The sequence below is a fragment of the Phycodurus eques genome, chromosome 17 (genome assembly GCF_024500275.1).
Source record: "Phycodurus eques isolate BA_2022a chromosome 17, UOR_Pequ_1.1, whole genome shotgun sequence".
NCBI classification, from domain to species: domain Eukaryota; kingdom Metazoa; phylum Chordata; class Actinopteri; order Syngnathiformes; family Syngnathidae; genus Phycodurus; species Phycodurus eques.
In genome coordinates this window covers 6,296,266-6,313,766 of record NC_084541.1, presented here as the reverse complement: position 1 = coordinate 6,313,766, position 17,501 = coordinate 6,296,266, and the positions used below count along the sequence as shown (strand labels likewise).

The 17,501-nt window shown below is 42.2% G+C and overlaps 1 protein-coding gene across 6 annotated transcripts in view; it reads left to right on the top strand.

The window, feature by feature from the left end:
• Positions 1-17,501, top strand: part of robo3 (roundabout, axon guidance receptor, homolog 3 (Drosophila)) — a 231,698-nt gene that overhangs the window by 96,198 nt on the left and 117,999 nt on the right. For 5 of the 6 annotated variants that reach the window (XM_061702475.1, XM_061702473.1, XM_061702472.1 and 2 more), the window contains exon 2: positions 6,589-6,915. In XM_061702475.1, coding sequence (XP_061558459.1) covers positions 6,589-6,915 — 327 coding nt within the window. Of the gene's footprint in view, positions 1-6,588; positions 6,916-12,478; positions 12,532-17,501 lie in introns of those variants that run through there. The other variant, XM_061702477.1, reaches the window with a different exon arrangement.

Below are 17,501 nucleotides of genomic sequence, written 5' to 3'. Positions count from 1 at the left end.
ATACATGGTAGGTTAATTGAAGACTCTCAATTACCCGCAGGTGTGAATGTGAGTGTGAATCGTTGTTTGTCTCTGTGTGCCCTGCGATTGTCTGGCGACCAGTTCAGGGTGTAGGCTCCAGCACGCCTGTGACCCTAGTGAGGACAAGTGGTACGGAAAATGAATGAATGACTGGATATCGTTTAAGATTTTGAAATGTCTTTGTTTTGTGTTTAATGATATGGGTACAGTGAGGTATTTCTTGTCCCAACTTTAATTTCACAAGGATAATGTAATCATAGATATTTCCTTCTTAAATATAAAGGGAAGCCTATTGGGCCCTTGTCAATATGAGTTCCTTGTAACCAAGACGGAGGGAGTCCTGATGCTCACTTTTGTTGTACCTTAATGTCGCTGTGTTGTGATTTTAATTTGTTGTGTTGTGGCGTTGGCATTTCCATTACGTATTAATGTCGTCTTACGGCGTTTGCAATTGTTGTGTCTCGGCCACTGTAGATTGGGGCACTTGAATGCTCAAAATAGGAAAAAATATTCCATCTGATAACAAATGAATTTAGAGGCACTGACACATCAAAGAGATACTCTAGTGATGGCTTTTGACAGCTACCGTCATGATTTAATAGGTGACTTTAGAGCTGTGGCAGGTACATAGCTTTTATTATCTTACTCAAGTGTTGACACACAAAAAAGCAGCCAGGGACCAGAAGCAGTTAGTGCCTCCTTAGCTCGTTATCTCTTGCAGCACTGCTTGGTGATTGACAGCTACGTGGGATTTCATAAAGGGAGATGCTTATTTTAGAACTGTTCCAAAGCAATTAGGACCCACGTATTTAATTGATAATGCTCGATTTTTGCTCACAGCATGTTTAACATTTAGGTGCATGTAGAATGTTACTACTGTGGGGGCATTCAGTTGCTCTGCTCCCCTCCTCTGGAACTCACTATCCCATGACCAGCGCAATATAGACTCTTTATTATCATCTTCAAAGCCAAATTCAAAACACATCTCTTCAGAATTTCATTTCACTAGTCTTTTTATTATTATTATTATTTTGATATTGTTTCGATCTGTCGATCAATCAATGCTAAATCTACTACATTCACTAACATTGTAACTTTGTCTGGCTTCTGGAATCTTTTTACCATGTAAACAATGCATTTTTAGAAGAGAGGAAGCCAAAGCAATTTCCCTGCAGTTTATAGTGATAAGCCATCAGTTCTGCTAGCCTTGTGGCTACCTTGTAGAGTTTTACCTCACAGTGAGAGGGCACATGATGCCTGCCATGTAACGGATACAGATACGTATTGCTTCACTAAATTATCTTGTAGCCGTAGAAAACCTTTTCTCAACAACCTTTTCTAGAGATTTCACCCCACAATTCAACCTTTTCGATCAAACATGCAAACTGTATTGAGTGGTTTAACTGAACAACTGGCACATTTTGGCACAACTTGTGAATGAAGGGTGTCAATCTTTATACTTAAATCGATGGTGATTATTTTGCAACATTTTGAGAATGTTAAAAGCCATCCATCCATTTTCTGTACCGTTTATCCTCATTAGGGTGGCAGGAGAGATGGCGCCTATTGAATTTGGGCAATGGATGGGGTACACCCTGGACTGGTCGGCAGTGACTGATCATGAGTGCCTAATTATTCCTACTCGTGAACCGTGCATTTCAAAGTCAAAGTGTTAAAATAAAAGGAGGAGTGAATTGCTGCACTTCATTTCCATGAGCTTCCCAATCTTTTCAAACGTAGCCAAAAAGAAGCAACCTCCGTCTTTGATCACGAAACTGTTGATGGCCCTCAAGAGACGAATAATAAACACACAATTTCCTTTTGCAAAGTTGACCCTGCCCATTTAGATGCCTAGCATCAACACCCACTTGATCATAAAGAGGTTGCCTCTTTAGGGCTGGTGGCTTGTATTCTTATGTAAGGGCCTCATTTGTCATGCCTGCAGGGTCAAGGACTAGGAGGCTTTGGCGAAAGCATCCAAGCGTGCCTCCCTCACTGCTGCCAATTTAACTTTGAATATGCATTTGCAAATCAATGTCTTTGGGGAAACTTGGAGGCTTTTGGCTTTTGGGGAGCCAGTAAAGCTGTAAAACAACCAAAGTTGAAGATGCAACTCATGAAAAGGAATTGTAGATGAGTGTGGAATGAGAAAGCTGTGGTATGTTTTGTGACCAATCCTTCCCTTTCCGGTAGGTTTGCAAAATAAGCATTTTTTGTTAGATTTTCTTGCACTGAATAAATTTAATACCATAAGTTTGGCGTAGTTGTCGTTTTCTTGGGAATTTGCTTATCATGCTTTTTCCTCTCCGATACATCAGAGCTTCTGTATAAAAATAAAATTGGTCATGGTGAGTGTAGATCAGAAAATCAAGGTTACAATGAATCATGGAGGGAGCGATGTTAAATATTGTCCATTTGCATATAGCATACAGCCCTAAAAAGCCCTGTTTTATGTCATTTTCCCTGCAGGGCCATATTGAATGGAATCTTTTTGATTGTTTGTGATGATGACGCATATTGTTTACTATTTTCTCTATGAGCTGGTAGAATTCGTTTAGCGCTGAGTGCATTAAAGAAGTCAATGGCTATGTAGGTGGATGGATCTGTACTGAGATTTATTTGCTTTCCAGGATTCAATTTATGATTCACATGATCTCAGTATTTTCACATCTGCGTTTGTATATTCAGTCATAAAGTCAGAAAAGATCCGCAACTGCTGACGCAAAAGATAAATTTCAAACCATAGCCATAGTTTAGAAAGATCCTGCGCTGTTTGCTTTGTTGAGTGCGCAAGAGGTGAGAGCTGTGACAGGACAACTCAAGGCTGCTTCAGCACGACAATGCGCCTGCTTACAGTGCTCTGAGCATCCAACAGTTCCTGACGAGAAGAGCATCGCCGTGCTGGAGCAAACCATTACCCGACCTGGCTCCGTACTGCTTATCCTCACTAGGGTCGTGGATGTGCTGGAGCCTATTCCAGCCATCTTTGGGAGAAAGCCGGAGTTTTCAGCAAGATGTTTCTTATAAAGTGTCACTGAAGGCCTGCAAGATCACTTTACTCCTCCATACTCTTCCTTAACACATGCCACTGTGTCATCCTTTAATTTTTTTTTCTTCTCCTGTCATTTGCGGTTGTACCTCGACCGTGCACCTCAATGCAACTCCATTCATCTTGTCTTGTAAATGTTAAATAATAATGATAAAATTGGGAACATTGCTGATGCCTGATGCAAGCAGCCTTCCATGGATATGCGTACATCTATCAGGCAAGGGTTAACAGCTTTTGGCATTGCATTTTAAGCGGTATTTGATCTTTTCTTCTCACATCACTCTTGTCTAACTCTCCCAGTACCCCTGAGGTTTGATTAGCTATCGTGTAGCTATGAGACTTGCTGGCTTTCTGTTGGCGTCCACATTCGGCAGAACTTAATAGGTCCTTAGAGAGTCCAGTCTTTCCTTTTATACGCCACTGTCAAGGCAACTCCTTATACTTTGCAGACTCCAGCTGTCCGAGGAAATGGATTTGAGTTTGTTCTTTCCATCCTGACTGGCTCAGTATATTTACCCTCACTTTGAGCTAGGCAACTGGGAATTAATGAACAAAACAGGCTATAGTGGCTATAGTTGTCAATACTTTATCCAGCATATTCACGCCAAGTCTGCGGCTGCACTGTACTGTAGACATGTATGCAAAGAAACGTATATTGTGGCCTTTATTGTATTAAAATAGCCTCACTAGACATTGAAATATAATGTTAGTTCACTTCATTTTACCTCACGGTATCTGATTAACTGAAGATTTTCTGCCAAGTTAGCTCTTTTCAAGTTGAAATGTCTTGGGATAGCTTGAAAAACCGATGTTCAGTGGTTTCTATTCAAACATTCTCAATGATATTTATCTCACACACTCATGGTGGTCTTTTCCCTTTTAAAAGAGACTTTACATTTCCACATGGCTTGTTCTAACTGTAGAATTTATGAGTCAGCTCTCAAAGGCTCTGTCCTGCTGACGCCCCCCCCCCCACCCCCTTGCACACTCCCAGACCAGCCAGCCATGATACAGATGCTGCATAAAAGCTATTATGCTCCCAATCTAATGCTCAGAGACCCCAAGGGAGAAAAGACTATAAAAAAAAGTGCCCGTTTTCATTTTTGAATTTACTGAAAAACTGTATGATACACATTTAGCACAGTGGATACTTACCCTGCTAAAGTTTAAATGGGTCAACTTATTCTTTTTGCCGCATGCTTATTCCTACTTAGATTTTAATTTAATTCCAGACAACTAGATATGGAAGAGGATGATCCACAGTAGCAACCCCTGAGTAGGGTAAAGCCAGAAGGGAAAGAAAATTGCTCATTCCTACTGCAGTCTAACTAGGCCCTTTTGAAACTTTTATTTGATTGAAGGTGAAACTGGAAGGTAATGCAGTGTTGCTGCAGGTCAGGAAATGATTTGTTCTTGTTTAAGTTATTATTGATTACATTATTGGATTGATGTATCCATGATTTAGTGTTTGAGTGACCACAACACATCGATTTTCAATGATATGATACTGTATTACACAATAAAGAATAGTACAAATTCATCACATGGGGCGGCAGTGACTCAGAGGTTCACGGTTAAAGTTCCACTGCAGACAAAAACAAAAAAGTCAAGTAGGTGTTGGCGAGATGCTAATTTGTTTCCTGACTACTGTCAATGTGCCCTTGAGCAAGACACTATCCCCTACCCAATTAACCCCTCAGCGGTGCAGTACTGTTTTGTGTGCCCCTTCATGGTGTCATCTCTCCTTGCATTTGTGTGATCTGGTTCTCGGTGTGTAGTGCAACACAAAACATAGAGACGAGTATAAATTTCCTGTTGAGGGATTACATGGATAAACGATACTGCAAATAAAAGAAATACAAATATCTGGATTGGACATAGTCCACCTCAGAATTAGAATCATCTTTATTTGCCAAGTATGTCCAAAAACACACAAGGAATTTGTCTCCGGTAGGTGGAGCCGCTCGAGTATGACAACAGACAGTCAATTGACAGAGAACACTTTGGAGACATGAAGACATTGACAAAAAAAGCAGTCACTGAGCAGTAAAGGGTTGCTAGTTATCTGGTAATGCCGGTACATTTTTTTTTTGACAGTTGTGTAAAAGGATGCAGAGTCCTCTAGCACTTAGAGCAGTTCGAATGACTAATATTGCAATAGTCCGGTGCAATGAACATTGTGGAAAGGGCGCCGAGACTTCAAGGAGCGTATGCGGTTTAAAGTGACGAGTAGTGCGATAATCTGGGACAATGTTGGTTGTGCAAATGTTGCAGATACTCCCCAATCAGTGTGCAAATGGAGCAGATGCTACTCTGGCATGAGTGGCCAGTATATGCAAATAGTGCAGCATGGCGAGACAACTACAGTGAGTGCACGAGTAATGTATAATTGGCCCCACAGAAATGTGACAACGAACTCAAGTCCAAAAATTGCCAGCATGTTGTAATGGAATTGTAGGTTAGGTGTTTAAGAAGTTGATCGCAAGAGGGAAGAAGCTGTTGGAATGTCTGCTAGTTCTAGTTTGCGTTGATCGGTAGCGCCTATCTGAGGGAAGGAGCTGGAAGAGCTGGTGACCGGGATGCGGAGGGTCCGAGAGGATTTTGCACGCTCTTGTCTTAGTTCTGGCAGCGTGCAAGTCCTCAAGGGTGGGTAGGGGGGGGGTACCGAGAATGCTTTCAGCAGTTTTGATTGTCCGTTGCAGTCCTTTTTTTGTAGCAGCACCAAACCAGACTGTGATGGAAGAACACAGGTGACCGAATCAGTCATCACCTGACTTTCCCATCAGCTTTTCAATAACATCATTCTACTTCCCAATAAGTAATAAACTGCCTCACAGTTCTGAGGACCGGGGTTCAATCCCCGGCCCCGCCTGTGTGGAGTTTGCATGTTCTCCCCGTGCCTGCGTAGGTTTTCTCCCGGCACTCCTGTTTTCTCCCACATCCCCAAAACATGCATGTTAGTTTCACTGAAGACTCTAAGTTGCTCGTAGGTGTGAATGTGAGCGCGAATGGTTGTTTGTTTATATGTGTCCTGCGATTGGCTGGCAACCAGTTCAGGGTGTACTGCCTCGTGCCTCCTGCCCGATGATTGCTGGGACAGGCTCCAGCACTCCCGCAACCCTTGTGAGGATAAGCGGCTCAGAAAATGGATGGATTTTTTTTTTTTTTATACAATGCCTAAATAGAAAGGAGTTTTTTGTCTACAAAATGGTAGTCTTGTCTGAAATGGCTAGGCAGCAGTCTGAAATCTTTGGTTTTGTAGATAGCATACATATACTGCATTCTGAATCTTTCAGTAATCTATTTTTTTGTCACCACTCCATTTTTAAGGTTATTAAGGAATTTAAAATAAATCTCAATAAACAAAATAAGTGCTGATCTACTATTTGCATTTGAATTGTTTGTTAACCTGGGAGCTTCATGGAATGAAACTTTCTCTTGTCTAAAATACTGTACATCAGAAACAGCTTTCTTAGTCAAATGCTTTTTTCCCCTCCATTTTTCTTTTCTTGCTCCAGGATCTCGACCCAGGGTAGAGGATGCTGGTCCACGAATTGTTGAACATCCATCTGATTTGATTGTGTCCAAGGGGGAGCCAGCTACACTCAACTGTAAAGCAGAGGGGCGGCCGACTCCCATGGTGGAATGGTACAAAGATGGCGAGCGAGTCGAGACGGACCGCGAAGACCCTCGCTCTCACAGGATGCTCTTACCCAGTGGTTCCCTCTTCTTCCTACGAATTGTACATGGTCGGCGGAGCAAACCCGATGAAGGGGTCTATGTGTGCGTGGCACGCAACTACCTGGGTGAGGCAGTCAGTCGTAATGCGTCACTGGAAGTGGCAAGTAAGTGTCTTTTTTTCACTTCATAGTGAGTGAGTGCTCTGGTGTAAATATGTGTTCATGTACTCCTCACACAAATCAGTATTTTTTTCATAATGATGAGTGAACTAACATCTCATGGAAACAGTGACTTTACAGTTAGATTCCACACGTAACAACGTTATCTTAGCCTGTAAAAGCAGGGGAGACAAGAGGCAGTTTTCATTCTGGTCTCTTATCATCACCATCACTCGGTTTACCCCCGTGACCTTGGTATCACATCTTGGCAGCTTGCAATCTGGGGACCCAACCCTACCCCCCATACTCTTCTGTAGGCTTATAATATTTTCTGTCTATATACAGTATCTTATCCTACTCCAGAGTGCGACCTCTGTCATGGTGTGTCCGTGACTCTGTGATCCGACTTGCTCATGAAAGTACATGGTAGACAGTTTTTTCTTTGGGGGGAAAAAAAACATACAATAGCTTTTGCCGCTGGGTAGCTGAAAAGTTTTCTTACAAGGAGGAAGAGAAAGGGTCACTGCTCATTGGCAGCCTCTTTGGAGCAGATGTTAGTTCTTTTTTAAATGTCAGATTTACCACCCAAAAGCTACTTTTGATATTATGTTTGTGCCAGTAGGTCAGCTAATGGCCTAAATGGCACACATACTGGGATGATATTTATTTGTCTTTCTCTAACCACCAGTATTTTAAAGAAACTGTAGAACGATGTTGGCTTGCAGAAGCATCCGAATATGTTTACGCGACAATTATTTGTGCTCCGATCAGAGTTTTATTATGCCGGTTTTGATACTGATCATCCATGAGTGAGAGCTGCCAATCACTGCCGATACCAATCATATGGATTGGCTGTAAATTTTTCAATTTATGTATGGTGAGTGCTGTTGGCTATATGATCTGACATGTTTTTTTTGGGTTAGCTTTGCAGCTGCTGCGCACCTGGGCAGTGCAGTGTGAAATGGGGAGGAGGCGCTCCATTATTTTGATTGATATTGAAATCAAGATTAATAAACATAATTATTCATTTATTTCAAGAAGAAGAAGAAGAATCACCTTTTATTGTCATGAACATGCATGCATGTACACGACATTTGTTCTCTGCATTTAACCCCTCACAGTGAACACATACACGTGTTAGTAAACTTTGTATTTATCAATTACCAAAACTCAACTTTAAGTAGAGGTTAAAAGAACAATTAGAAGATAAATTACTAACCGGTAAAATATTATAATATATTAAAATTAGGTGTTAGACGATCAGGATTTGTGGGGCCGATCACTGATCAGCGAGTATAAAAAAACGATAACCGATCCGATCACAAGATGGAGGAATGTGTCTGTTTAAATGACCTGTTTATTTACTGTATATACTTGTGTACTTAATTGCTCAAATAATTATATTTACAATAAATAATGTATCTTTGTTCCTCTATTTATGCCAGTGAGGCATAGAGACAGACCGAACAAATTAAGTCTAATTAAAATATGCATTTTCTGTACCAATTATCCTTACTAGGGTCGCGGGTGTGCTGGAGACGATCCCAGCCGGCTTTGGGCGAGAGGCGGGGTACACCCTGAACTGGTCGCCAGCCAGTCGCAGGTCACATATAGACAAACAACCATTCGCACCCACATTCACACCTACGGGCAATTTAGAGTCTTCAATCAACCTACCGTGCATGTTTTGGGGATGTGGGAGGAAACTGGAGTATTCGGAGAAAACCCACGCAGGCAAACTCGTTTTTCACAAATTAGAAAGAATATATGCCTGTCGGTATTCTTATATTACCTGTCTGTATGTGTTACTACGGTGTTTGTGTTTAAATATTTGTTATTTGAAGGTAAATCCCTCCTGTGATCAAATACTATTACAATTAATACTAATACTACTATTTGCTACCCCGTCAAGAGAGTTTACCATTGACTGTTGCCGATTTCTAAAATGATGTGTCTTCGTGTATTTAAATATAAAATGAGGATCATTCTTTTTGTTGTGCACTTAGTTTTATAGTGAACTTCAACTGGGATGTCAATAAACTTAACTTAAAGCACGCTCGCATTTGGTTTATTGCCCAGACATGCACTACACAGCACACATTCTCTACAGGCTGCAGGCTGTAAAGTACAAGCTGTGGGTGATCGGTTTTTGTGATCGGCAATAAAAGGCATTGATAAACGAACGCCAATCACGTGTTTTCCTCGGAAATCGCTATTCACTATTATTATTATTGTCATTGAAAATAATCTAGTAAATGTGGGAATATTTTTTTCTTTGCATTTTTAAATTGTTTCAGTACAAAAAAAATGTTAAAACGATCCTTGTTCACATGGACCAGCAACCGAACAACAACAACAACAAAAACTGTAATATATATGCATTATAAATTCAGACACGACTAAAGCGCTAATTAAGCCGACCATCGCTAGTTAGAATGCTTATTGTAATGCCCCCCGCATGTAGTAAAAAATAGACAGTGCCGCCCGTGCACTTTCAATCGCTTTATTGGACAAATGGAAAGAAAACAAACGAGTAATAAGTACATTCATTCACAAGTAACTCAACACACAAACTGGCTAACATGTTAGCCAGATATCAGCCAGTCAACTACAATCTCGTTCACTGAAGCTGACGTCACTCACCAGGTCAGACCCCACCTTTTTGAGTCAGACACACTCAAAAGTCACAGATACAACAGTAGAACGTGATGATTGCGACCCCCACTGGACAAAAATAATACCTGCACCTCACGTGTACATTTCTTGTGTTTAATAATGTAAAATCAAATTTTATCCGATTACATGAATAATCATTGTGATAATTGATAGATTACTTGATTCCAAAAATATTTCCTGGCTGGAGCCCTAATTATATATGGTAATCATTTTAAACACCTTATAGCTTCGCATATATTTAACATTTTGTGCCAAATCTAATAATTTAAGTCGTCCCCAAAATCCATGCCCATTGATTTATACATGTATGGATTCCATGCAGTGTGTTCAGACAACGTTTTTAAGCTTGTCAATGACCCACTGGGCCATCTATAGTTATCCAAACAGGGTATTGGCTTCCAGAGAAGTTGGAGGTATAGTGAATCACTTTGTTTTGGTCTGCCTGGCTCCTGCTCACCCACACAAATTCTACAAACATTCTTTTGTTGATTCAGTCTACCATGAGAGGTTATAAAGAACAACCAGTACTCAGTGCCAAAAGACAAACTATTGCCAGCAAGGCATCAATGAGGTCGGAAATAAGGCCACCAGCATATCAACCATCTTGCAGCTGCCAAGAGGCTCAGTGTGGCACCGGTGAAAGCAAAGGATGGCATGGTGTCGCATCACTCCCCAGCCTATCACTTGGAAATAGTGAGGGGAACTGAGGAGGAACTGCATTGCGTATTTGTGTGTATATTTGGTATTAGGTTTTGAGCCAACACAGTGGGAATGGTAGTTGGTTCTGGAGACTTAACCTCTCACAGCCCATCTGCTGCAGGGCAAAGACCAGGTGGGCCGCAGTATGCTTTAATACCACCAAAGATAGTTATTTTGTGTTATACTGTTTTTGTCCTACCAAAAGTCATTACATTCACTCCATCATTTAGTTTTTCTGTTACTATTTTATAATGCAGTAGATATAGGAAGGAATAGAAATGCACAAAACACACATATACAATTAATATCTACGAGCCGCCCTTAAGCACATTATCTGATCACATAACAGCTTTATTTGTACCATAAAAGCTAACAAAACACATTTCCTTAATAAAGATTTAGGACAGCAAACCAATAAAAAGTATTGTTACACTAAAACACCATGACACTGCACATACGTGTTACAAGTGACTGCAAATATCTAACCAAAAATTAGACTGGTAGCACAGTGACTTGCAAAATATAAGTACGTCTTAAAATACAGTAAAAACACAACTGAAATAGCCACAACAAAACATACATGCTTAATTCTTTGGAGCCAGTCGATCATGTGGATAAAATTAGACCGAGTCGTTGAAGCATTATTGTGAGTGATATTTTAAATCATTTGTTTTTGCTTCTGTGCCAGTTCTTCAAAATATGTCTTCACATGTAAACTGTCAGTGGCACAAAAAAAGCTTGGGGACTGCCGCCTTTTTAAAATGTTTCATTTGACATTCTGGATTGTTGCAGTGTTAGTGCGAAGTTTTAATAATGCTGTGATTGATTTATTGAAGCATTAATATTAATTTGTACAATCGCAATGCCTTGATTTGACTTACCCATCAGTTTTCTCCGGAGTGCCCGGAGAAAACCTCCCTGTGCCTGCGTGGGTTTTCTCCGGGTACTCCGGTTTCCTCCCACATCCCAAAAACATGCGTGGTAGGTTAATTGAAGACTCTAAATTGCCCGTAGGGATGAATGTGAGTGCGAATGGTTGTTTGTTTCTATTTGCCCTGCGATTGGGTGTACCCGCCTCTTGCCCGGAGATAGGCTCCAGCACCCCCGTGACCCGCGTGAGGATAAGCGGAACGGAAGATGAATGAATGATAATAAATAGCTTAGTAATAGGCTATATATGTTAATTAGAGCCTTTGTAATGAATTAATCGCAATTAACCACATTTCAATTGTATAACAATATTTATACGAATTATTATTATTATTATTATTATTACAATATTTTAAATTTAAATAGATTTTAGTGGACAATTGAATTAAATACTTGACACAGACGGGAATGTTGTGAATGCTGAAGAAATGCATTTCATTGCATTTTAGCTCAAAACAGTAGAAACACAAATAGAAAATAGTCTAAATTAAACAGCTCTAAGTGCAGTTTTATGACAGTTTTTGTCAGAACAGTATTGCGTTTCACTAGTTTCTGTGTGGCAGCTGAAAGGTTGGATCACATCGCTGCCTATACAGGTGCATCTCAACAAATTAGAATTAGAAAACTTGTATTTCTGTAGTTCAATTCCAAAACATATAGTTTCACTACTTAGTAATCTATTTTATGATTTTATTTATTATTATTTTTATGATTTTAGCTTCCAGCTAACGAAAACCCACTTTTTACCCTCTCCAATAATCTGGGAATGAGGTTGGATTTGGCCTGCTGAAAAGCATTTTCTTGTGTTGAATGAATTTGTATCATTTATTAAATATTTATTTAGTTTCACTCATATTTATTTAGTTTCACTCTTGGAATTGCAATGCTGAAATACAATGAACTCTCTTACAGTGTTCTTACCGGTATTTGTCAAGGTGCGCTTGTATTAATCACTTTTTTGTTTTTTTTGTGCTTGCTGCGACAAGCTTTGCAGATTCGAACAAACTTGAGACACCAGAGCGCAGTAGTAAGGACATGGCTAAGGGTCGTGCCTACTCCAGGCAGTAGGTGGGGCTATGTATGAAATGTAATGGATGTGGAGTACTTTGGAAAAAAAAAAGGTTTCCTCGTTGTGATTGTATGGCGTCGTGTGCAACCAATTGCAGCACAATGTGCAGGAATCCTTGTTTTCTTTTCCTGCCGTCCACAAACATGGAATGTGCTGACTTTTCCCCTCCCAGCTTTGTTCGTTGCGACCAGCACCATCGGCGAGCAGTTCAGTTTGTACAAAACCACACTTATCAAGGCTTCCATCAGGTAATTTTTTTCAATGAAATTTGCCTGGCATCAGTCCTAGCAACGCTGTTTCATCGAATTCCTCCATTTCAATATCCGACTAAGCTGAGCTGTGATGTGTGCGTGTATTTTGGGCTACGTAAATTTTCTCAAAAGGCGTCAAAAATGCTTTCCAATGATGTAAAGATTGTGGTAATGGGGTAACATGATGAAGGTATGTCCGTTTAAAGAGCGGAAGTGGCGTTTCCGTGTTAGCCTCGCAAAAAGGATGTTTTAATTACACCACGAGGGACTGTATTATGGTCTCTTGTTGGTTCACACGTGTAATGACATACATTTAAATTTAATCTGCAGCTGCAGAGAAGCCCAAGCTTTCTGCTGATACCTGGCATGATGTGGTTTTCCTTGTTTTACGCACAGCAGCAGCCAATTCGTGTTGTTGATTTCTTGTCATCGTCTCACTTTCTCATGGAGATTTCGCTGAACCCTCTCAATAAAAGCATTTTTTTTCTTCAAGGGATTGAGGTAAGAACAACAATTCCAACTTGGAATTGATCTTTACTTATTTTTCTGGTATTTCAATTACATCTGAAAATCGATTTTTCTTTTTTTTTTTTTCCACAAAGTATCCATCAATTTACGGGCTCTAGCTCAAAACACGGCCGTTTGACTTCTGATCGATTTCGTCCTGGAGGGTCACATATATAGTAGAGGTGCAGCAATTATTCGATTAATTGGCAACTAATCGATTATCAAATTAATCGACAAATGTTTTGACAAAATCAAAATGTTCCTGACAAAATATCCAGAATGTTACTGAGAGACGATGCTAGGGGTTGGCATCTCTGAAGTTTCTCCAAACTTAGCTTTTTTCCTTACAGTTTTTGTAAAGCAGGGGACAGGTCTTGTTACATAAAAGTCAATCCCAATTGAGCTCTGAACCACACAGTCAAGGGTGGGTGTTTGACATTCAGAGAGAGTAGCCAAAGCTCCTAGCATTTTTTCTTAGTGTTTTATAGCTCTGACATTTTTATTATGCCTGTTATACAGCTCTACTGCGGGCTTTATGGCTCATGAATATTCACTCCAAAATGGGAGGGTAAGATTGACTTTTTCATAGGTGACGAGAGTGGGGTGGAATTCTTTTTCAATAAAGTTGACTTCTTTGCTCCTGGGGGGGGGGGGGGGGGGGGGGGGGGAACCTTAGCCCGCACTGTTAAGGTTACGTAGAGGTCAAGCCAGCAAGTTGTAAGACAGGAGTTTCCGTGTGGAATTTGGGTGAACAGTTGAAGATATGATGAAACGCCTGTCTTCCTCTGGCTTGGTGTGAATGCCTTTAGAACTATGGGCCAACTTTCTCAACATAGTAATCCCAGACGCCAGTGTGAATGAGGCATCTGAGCTGCGCTATCAGCACTTGGAGCCTCCTCATTTTTCTCTTTGCTACACACATACAAACTCACTTTGTGATAGTATTTTATTGGAAAACCCACAAGTGCGAGTAGAAAAAAGATTTCGAAATGATCCGAAAGTTTCATATCCAGAAAGGGTGTCTCCGCAAAATGTTTGTGAATCCCTGGATTACGGGGACTTCAGTATTTGGAGGGTATTATGATTCAAGTGTTACTGTGTGATTACTGTGTGGCAGCTGTGATAAAAGTGACAAAGTCAACCCTCTTAACCTCATCTCCCTCAGCTCCCTCATTTCCCACCCCCTCACTAGCTCCTCTTTGCTGGTTGTGCTTTCCTGGAGCTGCCCTCTGTCATCATTATTAACCTACAGTAGTCTGGAACCGCATAGCCCATGATTTGGACTTTGATGTGCATGCTGTCATATACAGTAACGTGGATGTTCATACTGATCTGTACCTCTGTACTACTTGCAAGATCACGTAGCTACTGTCAGCTTCTGTTTACTAATGGTGACATCCATTTATGCTGTATGGTTTAAAAAAAAAAAAAAAAAAAAAAAAAGGCAGTCTCTCGTCAGGTCACAGTCAATATAAACTTTGCTGAAGAAGGCACACATGCTACAGAGGTCCCATGTTCAACATTGTTGATTTGAATGTACACGTACTTGCACAGTCCCATTTTTTTTCCAGACAAGCATTTTTCTGTCTTTACTTAGTGAATGATTACTGCGGCCCGACCAATTAATTGGCCTGCCGAATTTATCGGCCGATATTACCCCTTTTAAATATATTTTAAACACATTCACACTAGGGGGTGTTTCGATCCAACTGTTGAGATCAAAAATTGGTCTAACGTCTGCAAAAATCGCCTCCTCCTTCTTCTCGTGGTGGGGCTGGGTGGTGGGGCTGGGTGGTTCCCTGCGGGCTGTGGGGCCTGCTGTGGGATTTTTTCAATGACTGCCAGTCGGGGACCTGGCAGTCATATGCACATCAAAGTCCAAATCATGGGCTATGCGGCCAGTCGGGGACCTGGCATTCATAGTAATGGTGGGGGAGATGGTTTTTCACTGGCTTCATGGCGGTGCTCCTGAGGGCGGGCCCCCGGGCTGGAGGGATGCTTGGCGTGGGTGCTCCCCCCCTTTATCGGTCCCTTGTCGGGCACCCCTATCCGCCCTCCTTTCCAACAAATATGGGACACCATCTTACCCTCGGCCTGGGCGGGGACTGATCGCATTGTGGGCCCTGCGGGTTGGGGGCGGGGGGCGACTTGGGTGGGTTTGGCTGGGGGGATTGGCATTGGGTCCTGTGGCCGGTTGTCGTGGCGCCTCGATGGGGCCGATGGGCCTCCCTGGGTCCCTCGGTGTGGGACATGTCCCGCCCACCAGGCTGCTCTCGGGTAGACTCCTGGGCCGGGTCCCGCCTTTCGATTGAATGGGTGGGGTCCTCAGCCTCCGCAGTGCAGGCACAGCGATTGCAAGACAATTTTGTCAGTCATTGTGCATGCAAAATGGTGTCAATTCACTTGCAGGTGTCCGCAAGGCCACTCACTTTCTTTTCCTTTCGGCTTGTCCCTTTAGGGGTCGCCACAGCACGGCATCCTTTTTCATGTAAGCCTATCTCCTGCATCCTCCTCTCGAACACCAACATGTCTTCCCTCACGACATCCATCAACCTTCTCTTTGGTCTTCCTCACTATTTCTCCTCTGGACGTGTCCAAACCATCGAAGTCTGCTCTCTCTAACTTTGTCTCCAAAACATCGAAGCTTGGCTGTCCCTCTGATGAGCTCATTTCTAATTTTATCCAACCTGGTCACTCCGAGAGCGAACCTCAACATCTTCATTTCCGCCACCTCCAGCTCTGCCTCCTGTTGTCTCTTCAGTGCCACTGTCTCTAATCCGTACATCATAGCTGGCCTCACCACTGTTTTATAAACTTTGCCCTTCATCCTAGCAGAGACTCTTCTGTCACATAACACACCTGACACCTTCCTCTCCCCGTTCCAACCTGCTTGGAGCCGTTTCTTCACTTCCTGACCACACTCACCATTGCTCAGGACGGTTGACCCCAAGTATTTAAAGTCCCTGTAGCTTCACTCTTCCCCCACCACCCCTCTAACTCATGTACATATATTCTGCTTTACTAATCTTCATTCCTCTGCTTTCCAATGCATGCCTCCATCGTTATAACTGTTCCTCCACCTGCTCCCTGCTTTCACTGCAGATCACAATGTCATCTGCAAACATCATGGTCCACGGAGATTCCAGTCTAACCTCATCTGTCAGCCTATCCATCACCACTGCAAACAGGAAGGGGCTCAGGGCTGATCCCTGATGCAGTGCCACCTCCACCTTAAATTCGTCTGTTACACCTACAGCACACCTCACCGCTGTTCTGCTGCGCTCGTACACATCCTGTATTATTCTAACATACTTCTCTGCCACTCCAGACGTCCGCATGCAGTACCACAGTTCCTCTCTGGGTACTCTGTCATAGGCTTTCTCTAGATCTACAAAGACACAATGTAGCTCCTTCTGACCTTCTCTGTCTCGATCCATCAACATCCTCAATGCAAATAATGCATCTGTGGTACTCTTTCTAGACATGAAGCCATACTGTTAATCGCAAATACTCACTTCTGTCCTGGGTCTAACCTCCACTACTCTTTCCCATATCTTCATTGTGTGGCTCATCAACTTTATTCCTCTATAGTTCCCACAGCTCTGCACATCACCCTTGTTCTTAAAAATGGGCACCAGCACACTTTTCCTCCATTCCTCAGGCATCTTCTCCCATGCTAGAATTCTATTGAACAAGCTGGTCAAAAACTCCACAGCCACCTCTCCTAGATGCTTCCATACCTCCACAGGAATGTCATCAGGACCAACTGCTTTTCCATTTTTCATCCTCTTTAATGCCTTTCTAAGTTCCTCCCGTACTAATCATTGCCACTTCCTGGTCCACCACACTTGCCTCTTCTACTCTCCCTTCTCCCTCATTTTCCTCATTAATCAACTCCTCGAAGTATTCTTTCCATCTCGCGAGCAAACTGCTGGCACCAGTCAACATATTTCCATCTCTATCCTTAATCACCCTAACCTGCTGCACATCGTTCCCATCGCTATCCCTCTGTTTGGCCAGCTTGTATAGATCCTTTTCTCCTTCTTTAGTGTCCAACCTGGCATACATGTGATCATATGCCTTTGCCACCTCTACCTTTGCCCTGTGTCGCACCTCAATGTATTCCTTTCGCTCTCCTCGGTCCTCTCATGTCCCACTTCTTCTTAGCTAACCTTTTTCCTTGTATGATTTCCTGTACTGTGAGGTTCCACCACCAAGTCTCCTTCTCTCCTTTCCTGCCAGAAGATAAACCAAGTACTCTCCTGCCTGCCTCTCCGATCACCTTGGCTGCAGTGGTCCAGTCTTCTGGAAGCTCCTCCTGTCCACCGAAAGCTATCTCACCTCTTCCCGAAAAGCTGCACAACACTTGTCAGCTTCCACCACATGGTTCTCTGCTCTGCCTTTGTCTTCCTAATCTTCCTCCCCACCACCAGAGTCATCTTACACACCACCATAGTATG